This window comes from Bos indicus x Bos taurus, chromosome 26 (assembly GCF_003369695.1).
Source record: "Bos indicus x Bos taurus breed Angus x Brahman F1 hybrid chromosome 26, Bos_hybrid_MaternalHap_v2.0, whole genome shotgun sequence".
NCBI classification, from domain to species: Eukaryota; Metazoa; Chordata; class Mammalia; order Artiodactyla; family Bovidae; genus Bos; species Bos indicus x Bos taurus.
Window position 1 is genome coordinate 7,783,734 of NC_040101.1, and position 12,679 is coordinate 7,796,412.

The 12,679-nt window shown below is 61.5% G+C and overlaps 1 protein-coding gene across 4 annotated transcripts in view; it reads right to left on the reverse strand.

The window, feature by feature from the left end:
• Positions 1-589: 589 nt before the first annotated feature.
• LHPP (phospholysine phosphohistidine inorganic pyrophosphate phosphatase) overlaps positions 590-12,679 on the reverse strand; it is a 127,814-nt gene continuing 115,724 nt past the window's right edge. Inside the window, exon 7 of one of the 4 annotated variants that reach the window (XM_027528675.1) lies at positions 590-1,411. In XM_027528675.1, the coding sequence (XP_027384476.1) occupies positions 1,315-1,411 (97 nt within the window). In that variant the 3' untranslated portion in view covers positions 590-1,314. The remainder of the gene's footprint in view (positions 1,412-12,679) is intronic. The other 3 variants (XM_027528674.1, XM_027528677.1, XR_003508836.1) reach the window with 3 other exon arrangements.

Sequence of the window (12,679 nt, forward strand, 5' to 3'; positions counted from 1 at the left end):
GAGCTGGGATTAGGGGACCCCCTCCAGGGGCAGGGCATCTGCCTATTTTCCAGCTGATAGGCCAAACGCCCTGCCTCCATTGCAAGCCAACACCATGAGCCTAACCAGTTACCTCTCATTTCCATGAGAAGACCCAGCACCATCTTTCTAATCCTGATTTAACAGGCCAGGGGACTCGGATTCAGGCAGAACGTTTTATCATCACCTGCCTTTGTTTCACGGGAGTCCTGTTCTGGAGGACTCATGAGTTCTTTTATGAGAAGTCTCCCAAGATCTGTCAGTGGCTTCTGGGTGGATTTGGGGAGAAACAGAGCAATCAAGTTATCCGACCTGCTGACTGATTCTGAAACCTGAAACCGGGGCAGTGGGTGAATTCAGAAAGCCTGCAGCTCACCACCCTGAGCGGAGGCCCATGCTTGCCCTGTCCACCTGGTCCCCATGGGGCCTCAGTGTCCCCCCTCTGCTGAATGAAGGGCTTGAGGCAGGTGAGGTGTCTCGGGGCGCGGGCCCTCTGACATGTAGGGGTTCAAGTCCAGGGTGGGATCAGGGACGGTCCTCCCAGCCCCCGAGCAGTTAGAGCATGAGTCACTGCAGGTCAGGGTGGAGTTTATTTCACCATTAATTTCCTGGGGGTGACAAGTCTACCGTTAAGGCTCTAGCAGGTACCCTCCATCCACAACCTGGCATCCAGAGGTTAGAGTTCTCACGCTGAAGCACGGCAGAGTGGCCCTGGGAGCCATTCTGTTTTGGCTCCAGAGGGGATGGGATGGGGAGAGGGGCTGCATGGTTTGGGAGGTGCACGGGGAGCGCTGAGTGCCCACTCTGACACCAGGTGGGGGCCGGAGCCGCTGGGCTGTCCCGGGGAGGCTGGCTCAGCTCTGCCTACAAGGACGGTGCCTGGGAGACCCCCGCTTCCTCCAGGTGCCTCCTTAAAGCGCAGGGACTGTTCACTAAAAGACAGTGGGCAAACGCCTGAGTCCAATCAGGTAGCACATTTAAAGGACGTGGTGTGAATGGAGGGTGGGTGTGGGCGTTCAACAAGTCTGCCCACCTCTCGACTTCCAGAGGGACAAACAGATGGGATGGGCCATCAGCGGGGATCAAACTCCCCCCAGGAGGCTGGGAGATGTGTCTGGGGAGGGTGAGGGGAGGAGAGGGTCGGTAGAGGGAGACAGAGGAGGAACTGGTGGCTCAGGGGCCCAGAACAGCCTGGCTGGCACCCTCTTGCCTGCTTATCCAGGGCCGAGGGCAGCACCCTGGGTGGTCTGGGCACGGGGCAGGGTGGCAGGAGGCGGGGCCCTCCCAGAAGGCCCGTCACTTGTCCGCGTGCTGCAGCAGCAGGTCCACGGCCTCTGCGAGGTTGTCCACGTATCCATCAGCCTTGACTTCCGGGTGGTGCTCGTCGCTGGGCCTGGAGGGCAGGACGGAGGGTTAGCCGGTCAGTAACCCCTAGGTAACCCTCTGAGGTCACTGCCTTCCCAGCATCCAGCACAGGCCCGGCCTCACCCTCGGGAGGTTTCCAGGCCCTTCTGCGTCCCATCAGGCCAGGCTGGCCTTGGCTGGTGCGGTCCCTGTCCTCCCCATGCCCCAGTCCCGGCCACCCCCACTCAGAAGCACCCAGACCTCCCTCTGCCTGGACTCCTCCCTGAGCCCCTCCTGTGGGCAGCTTGCTCAGAGCCCCGTGGCAGAGTGGCCACTGGCCCCTGCTCCATCCATGCTGCCAGCAGAAGCATCACGCCCCGGACAGTGGGGCCCTGAGCTCCGTCCTGCTCCGAGTTTCCCACCCAGACCCCGGGGTGGGTGGGGGGCTCATGTACCCCCAGAGGCTGCACCACCCAGCAGAGGAAGGCTCCTCGCAAAGCTGCTCTCCGGCTGATATCTGGGAGGCGAGGACCACCCAAACCCTGCATCTGTGCCCTCCTCTATTCCCCGAGGCCCCGCTGGACACGGAGAACAAGGGCAGTGAGGCCACACGATGAGGGTGGGTGTCCGCGGGGCCGCAGGGGACCCCGTGCAGGGGCTGCGGCTGAGCCAGGCTCCCAGCAGACGTGAGAGGGGAAGGGGAACTAATGGGGCTGCAGCCTTGGTCCCGGGAGGGGGCAGGGGCTCAGGGTGGGCTCCCGGGGACGACCCCTGGAGCCTTGACAGTTGTGGGAGTGGCCTAGAGGGTGGGCTATCAACTGGAGTGTGGGGCCCTGGTGACAGGAAGGCACCCCCCACCCCCACTGCTCGTGGGCTGGAGATTGATGGCAGGGGTGAGGGGGATACCCCGATGCAGCTTCCCACGCTGAGGGGCTGCCGCTGGCATCACCCCAAAGTCTGAGCCAAACGCCCCAGGCAAGCATGAAAGCGCATCCACCCCAGCAGCGGGGCCACCACCTCGGACGCCCCCAGGAAGAAGTGGCTGAAGTGGGTTCTGACAACATCCTAAAAGTCAGGTTACCCCTTTGGAAAGTTTTGATACTGAAAAAGCACTTGACCCTAAAATGGCCATCCTGAGTAAAGGCCGTGGAATTAAAGGCACTGCTCCTTGGAAGGAAACTTATGACCAACCTAGACAGCACATTAAAAAGCAGACATTACTTTGCCAACAAAGGTATGTCTAGTCAAAGCTATGGTTTTTCCAGTGGTCATGTATGGATGTGAGAGTTGGACCATAAAGAAAGCTGAGCACCAAAGAATTGATGCTTTTGAACTGTGGTGTTGGAGAAGACTCTTGAGAGTCCCTTGGACTGCAAGGAGATCCAATCAGTCCATCCTAAAGGAGATCAGTCCTGAATATTCATTGGAAGGACTGATGTTGAAGCTGAAACTCCAATACTTTGGCTACCTGATGCGAAGAGCTGGCTCATTGGAAAAGACCCTGATGCTGGGAAAGACTGAAGGCAGGAGGAGAAGGGGAGGACAGAGGATGAGATGGTTGGATGGTATCACCGACTCAATGGACATGAGTTTGAGCAAGCTCTGGGAGTTGGTGATGGACAGGGAGGCCTGGCATGCTGCAGTCCATGGGGTCGCAAAGAGTCGGACACGACTGAGTGACTGACCTGAGCTGAACTGAGCAAAGGTGCCTTTTGCGGGGGCTGGAGGGGCGGTGAGTTACCATGTGGCTTGTGGGATCCTCGCTCCCTGACCAGGGATCGAACCCGTGCTCCCTACAGTGGCATCGCGGAGCCCTAACCTCTGGACCGTCAGGGGCGTCCTAGGCACATTTTCTTTCATAGAGCTTTCAGCCCAGTGGCTTGGAGGTCTCCTGCCCAGGGCTGCTGAGGCCTGAGAGCGGGGCAGGGGTGTGGGAGCAGGAAGTGTGGATACCTCTGCTCACTTGCCCACCCTCTTGTACGGGCTGAGGCCACTTCTCTGCCTGCTGCAGTGACCCCCGCTGCCCCCCAGGCACGGCCCTCACCCATCTCCCATCCTCTTCTCCTTCTGTCCCCGGGGTGGAAGCGGGTGAGAAAATGGGGGATCAGAGAGGTTCAGAGACTTGATTGAGGTCACACAGCAGGGAGGGCAGACCCAGATCTGACCCGGTTCTTCTGACTCCTGGCCCGATTCTGGGTGCCAGAGCCTCGAGGCGCGTGGGAACACATGTTCCCACCCCTCCAGGAAGGCCCCCGTGGGCAGCGCCTAGTCCAAGCAGAGGCCACCTGCAGGTGGCAGGGCCAGCAGGCACTGGGCATCACTCCTGGTCTTCTCAAGAGGGACAAGCACACAAGGACCCTCACCCTTGCCCGCAGGATCAGCAACTCTTGCGTCAGTGGAGGTATTTAAGGGATTATTATTTCGCTCTTGCCAGATCCAAACATCTAGTGAACACGGGAATTTAAGACCCAAATTACCCCGTGTCGGTGCTGAAATCCGTGCTTGTTAACTGTCAAAAGTTGTAGGTGGCACACACCCTGGACAACGGTGCTGGCACCTATTTGTGAGCCACGAGTCCCCTCTAGGCGGGCAACACAACCAAAGGGCGTCGGCCTGTCCACCAAAATCGTGTGCTGGAATGTTCTGGCGGCTTCGGTCGTAATAGAAAAAAAGGTGGAAACTGCACAAATGTCCATCAACAGGGTAGGACGTGCACAGGCCCGGAAGGCCCAGGACACCACCACCCCCCACGGTGAGCCCCCCAGGCTGCCAGGTCTGCCCTTTGTCCCCCACAGACATCGCGGCGGGTGGAAGAAGCTGGGCTCAAGGCATCCAGGCCAGAGGACCTGTTCATGTCAAGTTCCGGAGTGGGTGATGCCAGGCTCCTGGGCAGAGGCCAGAAGCCGGCTTCCTCCTGGGGGTGGGGTGGCAGTGTTCTAGACCTTGGCCCAGGTGGTGATCGCGGGGGTGGTTCATGGTGGAAAGAGCATCGCACTATTCACGTTCAGTGCACTTGACAAGTGTAAAACACGCGTAGGGTCACACTTGAGGTGTTTTTACTGTGAAAGTTTCATTAAAAAGTCTCATATAAAGTCACATGTTCTGTGTGTGCATGCTCAGTTGCTTCAGTCATGTCCCGACTCTGCGACCCCGTGGACTGTGGCCCGCCAGGCTCCTCTGTCCACGGGGATTGTCCAGGCAAGAATACTGGAGTGGGTTGTCATTTCCTGCTCCAGGGGATCTTCCCAACCCCAGGATTGAACCCGTGTCTCCTGCGCCTCCCGCGTTGGCAGGTGGATTCTTGACCACCCGGGAAGCCCAAGCGCACGTGAAGAGGTGTCTGTTTCCTACCGTGGCGGTCCTTCTCTGTGGCCCACGGATCAAACCCTACCAGCAGCCTGTTTTTGTACAGCACTCGAGATAAGAATGGTTTCTACATATTTAAAACTTTGTGAAAAGAAGAGAACGCAGAACACAGGCCCACAAGCCTCAAGCCACTGCCTCCTGGGCCTCCCCAGCAAAGGCTCTCGTGCCAACGGCTCTGGCCGTCTGCCCTCCAGGGCCCCTCCCTTCCCATCCCCTCAGGGAGGGGCATTCATGGCCTCCTGGTGGGTCCAGGGTCTCTGCGGACAGCCCTTCCAGTAAGAGGGTCTTCCTCCTTGGAACTCGGGGCTCTCTGCCCAGGCCCTCCTAGAGGGCAGACAACCCCTCCCCTGAACATACTGAGGGGTGCCCCCCTCGCTCAGGTCTTTTTGAAGCAGGCGGGTGAGGAACTCCTCTCTGGGCAGCTCCCCCTGAGATGGGAGCGGCCTGGCCCAGGGCACAGGGAGCCAGGCCCTGAGAGATGGAGACGGAGCACCTGAACGGGCAGCAGACCCACCACGACAAACCGCCCCTCTGCCTCGGTTTCCTCCTTGCTGCGCTGAGCACAGCACAGCTCCACCCCTCACCCACCTGGTGACCACCAGTGAGCTGGCACACCTCCGAGCATGCAGTCCCTAGCCTCTGGATGGGGGGTGCTCACGGGAGGCACACAGAGACACACACGGTTGGAGGGGGCAGGCCCGGAGGCAGATTTGGCATGGAGATCATGGCCAGTGGCAGGCTGCTGGGAGCAGGCCAGGCAGGGAGACTGGTGGGGGGCAGACAGATGGCATGAATGTATGGAGACCCATCGGCGTGCGAGGTACAGGGAAGACAGTGAGCTGGGTGGGGGGTGGGGCGGCATTGCAGTGGGGGCCGGGGGGTGGGGGTGGCAGGGAGGCAGGACCTGAGCGGACGTCCCATCTCGTGCTCAGCCGGTGTGTGCGAGGCTGCAGCTCTGCACTGCATGGAAGCGCCCTTACGGGTTTCCCTCGCGGAGGGCGGCCCTGAGGCCCGGCTCACCGATGTGTGGGGGTGCCCAGCCCCCACTCAGGAGGAGGCTGTCGGGGGAGGGGGATGTCTTCAGGCCATGCCCGCCCAGGTGCTGACACCCCCTGTGCCCTCTCTGTGCGCCCCTCAAGGGCAGATCCCTGACCTTTCTCTCCACCGCGATGGGGGAGGGGGATGGCGGCAGGGCGTCCTCAAAGCAGAGCGGAACCTCTCCCAGCAAACACCCGCCCCCAGTCTTCATCTCCCGTCCTCGCTGGGGGCAGCTGGCCGCAGGACTGGCCGCAGGACTGTCCACCTCGGACCTTTGCCAGCCCCCAGCCCAGGTTCACTGTCCAGTCGAACCAACTCCACCCCGAGGGGGAACCAGAAATCGGCCCGTGAAAGAAGATGCCTCCTAATGAGATCCTAGGCGGCCCCACGTGGCATGCAGTACAAGCCGAGATGGGTACGCGGCTAATTATGCTTAATTACATATCATTTGAATTCAAGAATCCATTAAAAGAAAGGATTGCATTAGCAGCCAGCCGCTGTTTGCCAACACACAGAGGAAATCGTGGACTTTCATGTCGTAATTACGTGACGCTGCCGTGAGCCGCAGCTGGCTCTCTGGGGGTCCCCAGTCCAGGCCCGCCCGCCCTGAGGCCCCCGAGGCCACTATGCCTGGCCGAACTGGTCGGGAGAAGACCACAGGCCATGCCGGCTGGTGACCTGTGATCCTCAGGGCCTCAAAGAGGTTACACTACAGAAGCTGAACCAAGAAGCCCAGCAGAGACATGCCCTTTGGCAGTGGGAACAGAAGCAGAGGGTGATGGACAAAGGGGCTGAGAGACACCCCTGGCCTTTGAGCAGGCCCTACTCGGACAGGGCTGGACGTGCTGGGGAGGTGGGAGGACGAGGAAGCAGGAGGACTGGGAGGGGGCAAGACTGAGGGTGTGAGGACTGAAAAGGGGAGGACTGTGAGGCGGGAGGACTGACAGGGGGAGGACTGAGAAGGGGAGGACGGAGAGGCGGGAGGACCGCGAGGGGGAGGATTGGGAGGGGGAAGACTGAGGGGGTGAGGACTGAGAAGGGGAGGACTGTGAGGCGGGAGGACTGACAGGGGGAGGACTGAGAAGGGGAGGACGGAGAGGCGGGAGGACTGCGAGGGGGAGGACCGAGAGGCGGGAGGACTGGGAGGGGAGGACTGTGAGGCGGGAGGACTGCGAGGGGGAAGATTGGGAGGGGGAAGACTGAGGGGGTGAGGACTGAGAAGGGGAGGACTGAGAGGTGGGAGGACTGAGGGGGGGAGGACTGAGAGGCAGGAGGACTGGGAGGCAGGAGGACTGGGAAGGGGAGGACTGAGATAGGAGCAGAGAAGAGACCCACCGGCAGACAGAGGGACGCACATATCCGGGAAAAGAGGAGGATGGAGGAAAGAGAAACTGAGTCAGAGAGAGAGAGAGAGAAAACAGAGGAGAGAAGGGGGGAGACAGCAGGGGGCAGAGAGACCCTCAGGGTGGGGAGCCGAGAGCGACAGATGGAGGGAGGAAGGTAAGAAAGAGAACCGGAACACAGAAGCGTGGGGGAGCAGACACCGGAGTCCCCGAGCCCCTCTTCCCCTGGGGGATTAGGAGAGGCCCCTCTCTGTACCCCGAGGCTCGGCTGGGGCCCCCACGGGGGCTGTGACTGCAGCAGCCCTCCACCCCAACGAAGTCCTCCAGAGTGGGGCCGCCCCAGGCCCGCAGAGGGCGGGCTCCCTGCTCTCTTCCCAGCCGGTGTCTCTTCACTTCCCGCGGCCTCGGTCTCCTCATCTGAAAAGGTGGGCGTGTGGTCTGGCGCGTGGGGTCACTGAGAATGAAGCACCTGGCAGCTTGCCTGCACCCGGGGGGCCCTCGAGGGGAGGCCAGCTTTGGCTGCTCAGCCTTTGCCCTCTGCCCGCCCCGAGCCCACGGTCCAGTCCCACATTCAAAGTCGTGACCAGGGCTGAGAACGGAAGGACAGGGTGTGGGGTCTGAGGAAATTTGGGAGGCAATATGTAATCCGCCTGGCAATGCAGGAGACATAAGAGACACGGGTTTGATCCCTGGGTCAGGAATATCCCCTGGAGGAGGGCATGGCAACTCACTGCAGTATTTTTGCCTGGAGAATCCCATGGACAGAGGAGCCCGGTGGGCTATAGTCCATAGGGTCTCAAAGAGTCGGACATGACTGAAGCGACTTAGCGTGGCATGGAATGTGGGGATCAAGAAAGCTTCTAGAAGAAGGGGTATTAGGCTAGATCCCGGCCCCTGCCATCCATGTGAGCATGGCCCTCAGGTCCTTCTCCGAAGTTGGAAGCAGAGGCAGGTTCCCTGGGTGGCTGAGTGGCTGAGGGGAGGTGGATGCCTCTGCCCTCCCAGGTTCCTGTGTGGGGGCAGTGTCCAGGAGTCTCTAGTTGAGTGTGAGCCCGGGGACCCGTGCAGATCCTTTCTCTCCTCACCAGCTCCCACCTCTGCCTGGGTAAACTCTGCTGTGGCTCTCTATTGCCCACGTCACAGCCCAGCTCCTCAGCAGAGCAGACAAGTTTGTCCTAACGGGGTATCCTCTCAGTCACCCTGCATCCAGGGCCCACCTTCTTTAGACAGTCCATGCTCTCCCGCACCTCCATCCACACTACGTCCCAGAAAGGCATGATCGCCAGGTCCTGCTCCAGCCACAAACTCCTACTCATCCTTCAAAGCCTCACCCTCCTGTTCCCATCTCCACCTCTATGCTCTGTAACAAGCTGCTCTCTTTTCTGAGCACCCAGAACTTGCCCCCCTGCCCCCAACTCTCACACCATGCTGGCCGAGCACCAGCTGACCTGAGCTGCCTAGAAGGAAGGGCCAGGCTTCCTGCCCCGGTGACCACCCACATGGGCCACACAGGCACCCAGGAAGGGTCTGCCAACCAGTAAATGAACAAAGGCCCCCACCCAGAGGGGCTCCGCCTGTTAGTTATTCCGCCCCCTCACGCCCCGTGAGCGAGGGAAGGAGGCAACGGCAGAGGCAGAGGACAAGGCCAATCTGTGTCGGTCTGGACAGCTTCACAGGGCCCATCTTTGTACTGGCCCACCAAAAATGGCGGCTGGACGTCCAGCAGAGGAGCCCAGCAAGAGCAGTCGCCATGCCCGCCCCCTCCTCTGTGGCTCCGCTGACCAAGGGGACCTCCCTGTGACATTCTCGAGGACACAGGGCCACCCTGCCCCACCCTTCCCCCACCCCCTAGCCCGGGTCTGCTCCAGGACAGGGCTGGGCAGAGACCAGAGGCCATGGCGCTGCCCGTACGGGGTGCGGCGTGCATCCTCATCCGGATGGTTTTGGAAGCGCCGGCCGCACCCCGGGTGGCCAAGGGCTGGGCGCTAGGGCAGGCTGGGCCGGCCACGTGGATTCAGGGAACCAGGCCCTGGCTCCAGGGCAAGTGACCCAGCCGAGGCTGACGCCAACTCCAGGCTCTGCTGACGAAGTTGGAAGAAAAGGGCAGAGAGGGCTTCGATTTGTGGGCCGGAGGTGACGAGGCGGAGCCAAGGGTGTCTTTCCAGCTGAGCCGCTGGAGTCCAAGACCCCGGGGGCCTGAGTGCCTGTTCCTAAGATGGTACAGGCCAGCGTGTGGCCTCCTGCAGACACCAAGGGGTGCGTACCGGGACCTGCTTCCACCGGCCCTTGTCCACTTTCTTCTGAGAGTGGGTGATGAGATCCTCATCACCGGCCATGGTCTAAAGATGGATGGGGCTTCCCACAGTCCACCTGCTGGCCCAGGATGCTCGCCGTCCAGACAGCAGTTTGCTAGGACCCAGAGGGGCAAGCCAGTGATCCCCGGCTTGCGCCGGCTGCTGGCAGGTGCGACCTCGTGGTGGCGTGGCCTGGGAGGATGCTCCTGGCCACAGATCTCAGAGGTGGGGTGGGGTGGGCCCAGACTCAGGCTGACACCCCAGGCACCTCCGGGAACCTCTGGTTTAGTCCTGCTGTGGACGGAGAAACCGAGGCAGGAGCTAGTCTCTGCAGAGCCCCAGCCTGGAGCCTGCCAACAGCCGCCGAGCCCTGCTTCACACGGGGACTCTGACCCCAATCCCTGCTTGCAATGAAGCCACCTTGGAGACGAGGACCCTCCATCATCCTGCCTGGACCGCTCGTGGGCTCCAGGCCTGGATCCCTGGTCTCACTCGGAAACCTGCCCGGGGCCTCAGGCCTGTGTCCTGGAGCGCCACCCACCAGACCCTCGGCTTCCCTGGCCTCCAGGTCCCCCACTGCCCGCCCTCTGTCTCACCTGTTTGGGCCCAGCCTTGGTGGAGCAGAGCAGCCTGGATCCCCCTGAGCCCCTTCTCCTGCCCCTCGGTCACCCAACCTGCTCGTGCAGATGGTGGTGGGGGCCCCCTCTGGATGCCTTAAAATCACATGGTGGGTAATATACTGAAATAAAAACCCAGGCTTAAGACAGTCCTGGTCTCAGGCCCCTCTGAAGACCTCCCGGGGCTCCCTGGCCTGGAAGCCGATGGGGACACACTTCTACTGGCTGAGCCTCCCCGGAGGTCAGAGCTCTGCTGGGGGGTGGGGGTGGGGGAACGCCCCAGGGGCTCCCTATCCTGGCAGGTACCTGGGCCTCCCCTGTCCGTCTGGCTGTCTGCTCCTCCGTAACGGGCAATGGGGTGGGGGTGGGGAGAGAAAGCTTCCCCCAGAGTACCCTCTTCCAATGGAGGCTTTGTGTAAATGACAAAGAGGTGCGCCCCGGTGAGCCAGGCCCCTTGGGGACCCAACTGTGGAGCCTGGAGCTGACATCACGGGGGGAGGGGCAGGGGCACAGAAGGTTGGTTGCCTTCCCTCCCCCTCCCCGCAGCCTCGCTTGTAGGAGGATCTAAAGATGGGGGCGGGTCCTGGGACCACCAGCTGGGAGACCCTGGCTGTGCATGTGCACAAGTGGGCTGGAGCAGGAGGGGGCGCAGGGGTGCCCCCAGAGAGAAGAGAGGGTCGCACCTGTGTCGAGCACCTTGCAGCCTCGGCCATTCCCCGGACGCCCCCTCTCCTTCAGGCAGGTGGCACCCCAGGACCCAGAACCCCACTCAGGATGGCTGAGCCATCCCCCAGCTGGGAAGGATCAGGAGTCTCTCCCACCAGGAGGGGGCACTTGCTGGACCTGGTGTGTGAACTGAGGCCGCAGAGGAACCTGCCGCTGACTCGAGGGCCCACCCACCCGCAGGCAGGTTCCAGGATGCAGGCAAAGCTCACCCGGCTGGGGGCATGGGTGAGCCACAGACACTGCACCACAAGGCCAGGGGGACAGCTGGGCACCAGACCCGCAGCTGCTGCGGGCAGGCTTCGAGGAGCGTCTCCCATGTTCCCTGCACGATGCCCCACAGTGGGCACCGGGATGGCCTGTTCTAGAGATGACCACACAGTCCTGTGATGTGGGGGAAGCCTGCCCACAGTCACAGGCAGTGAATGGCAGCACTGGGACCTCAATCCTGTGTGTCTGGATTTAAACCCAGGCTCTCTCTAGTGATTCTGCCCTTGGCACACGGGACAGATTGTGCGTCTGGGAACCGCTGATGTGCTGGCTCACCTCCGGCCAGGCTGAGAGCCCCGTGGGCAGGGGTGCACCCTGGCCTCTGGGTTAGCCCCTGGCCGGAGGTGGGCCCCAGGAAGGGTCTGCTACCTTTGACTAATGCCCGGAAGGGTGTTTGTGAGACACCAAAGAGGGAAAGAAAGGCACGGTCCACCCTGGAGCTGCAGAACACCACCCCTCCCCCAACCCCTCATGGCAGACCCCGGAACTCCTGAGCTGGGCCTTGGGGGCCCTGGCACCCAGGCCAGGCCTGTTCCACCCAGGAGGAACCAGGCAGAGGGCAGTAGGGGCCCGAGCCGTGGACCCTGGCATCCGCCCTGGGGCCCCTCTGCCCGCAGGAAGGAAACGGGCCTGTTTATGGGTGTTTCAGCCTGGTGGCACCTTGTCAACCGGAACTGACCCGATGAGCTAGCTGTTTCCTGCGAGGTTCTCCCTGCCCGTTGGCTGTGGGCACCTGGCGTGCTGAGAACCGAGTTGGGGCGTGCAGACATGAGTGGGTGGTGCCGCATGGCCTCCCGCTGGCCCATTCGCAGATTCGAGAGGCTTCCTCACGCTGACAAACGAGGTCCCCTGAACCTCCAACCCTAGCTGGAGCCCCTGCCTCGTCCTTTGCCCGATGCACATGCACAGCGAGGCCAGAGTCACAAACCGGGGACCCCTGGATGCGTCTGGGTGGGGCCCGCATAAGAGTATTTCGAGAACAGGAGCTGGAAACTTGACTTCGTTTGAAAATCTGAAAGATTCCTAACACTGGGCTGGGGATTCCACAGGCAAAGCCAGCGGATACCGCGTGGCAGCCGCTCCCTCAAATGGGGCAAGCGGCTTCTAGTTTACCACACTCCCCACCGTTCTCTATCATCTCCCCACTCTTAGACCAGGCCCAATCCCCTCCACCACACTTCCCGCCTGCCCATGCGAGCCTCTGAATTTGCTGCCCTGACCCAGCATCACTGGCTTTCTGGCTCATTTCTCAAGGAACAAGCCACCTCCTCCAGGAAGCCTTCCCTGAAGCCTTGCCCCCGGCCCTCGTCTCAGTTAGGTGCCCCTTCTGTGCTCTGTGGCAACCTGTGTTGACCCCATTGGAGCACTGGTTACACTCTGCTGCAGTGTCTGGTTGCCTGGGTGACGCTCCCTCCAAATCCTGAGCTCCCTGAGCTCAGGGGCATCCCCGTGGTGGCCGTCTGCTGGGAGCTGGCAGAGACAGGAACAATCAGCCAACTGCCTGAGCAGACAAGCAAGGGGCCTCCTTCCTTCTGACCACTGGGAGCTGCGTGTCCTCGCCAGCATCTGGCTCCCTGTGAGCCACAGCTGCCTAGAAACCTGGGTGTGGGGGCCACTCCGTCCCCAAGGCCATGGGGCAGGAAGGCAGGTATCTGAGGCTCTGGGC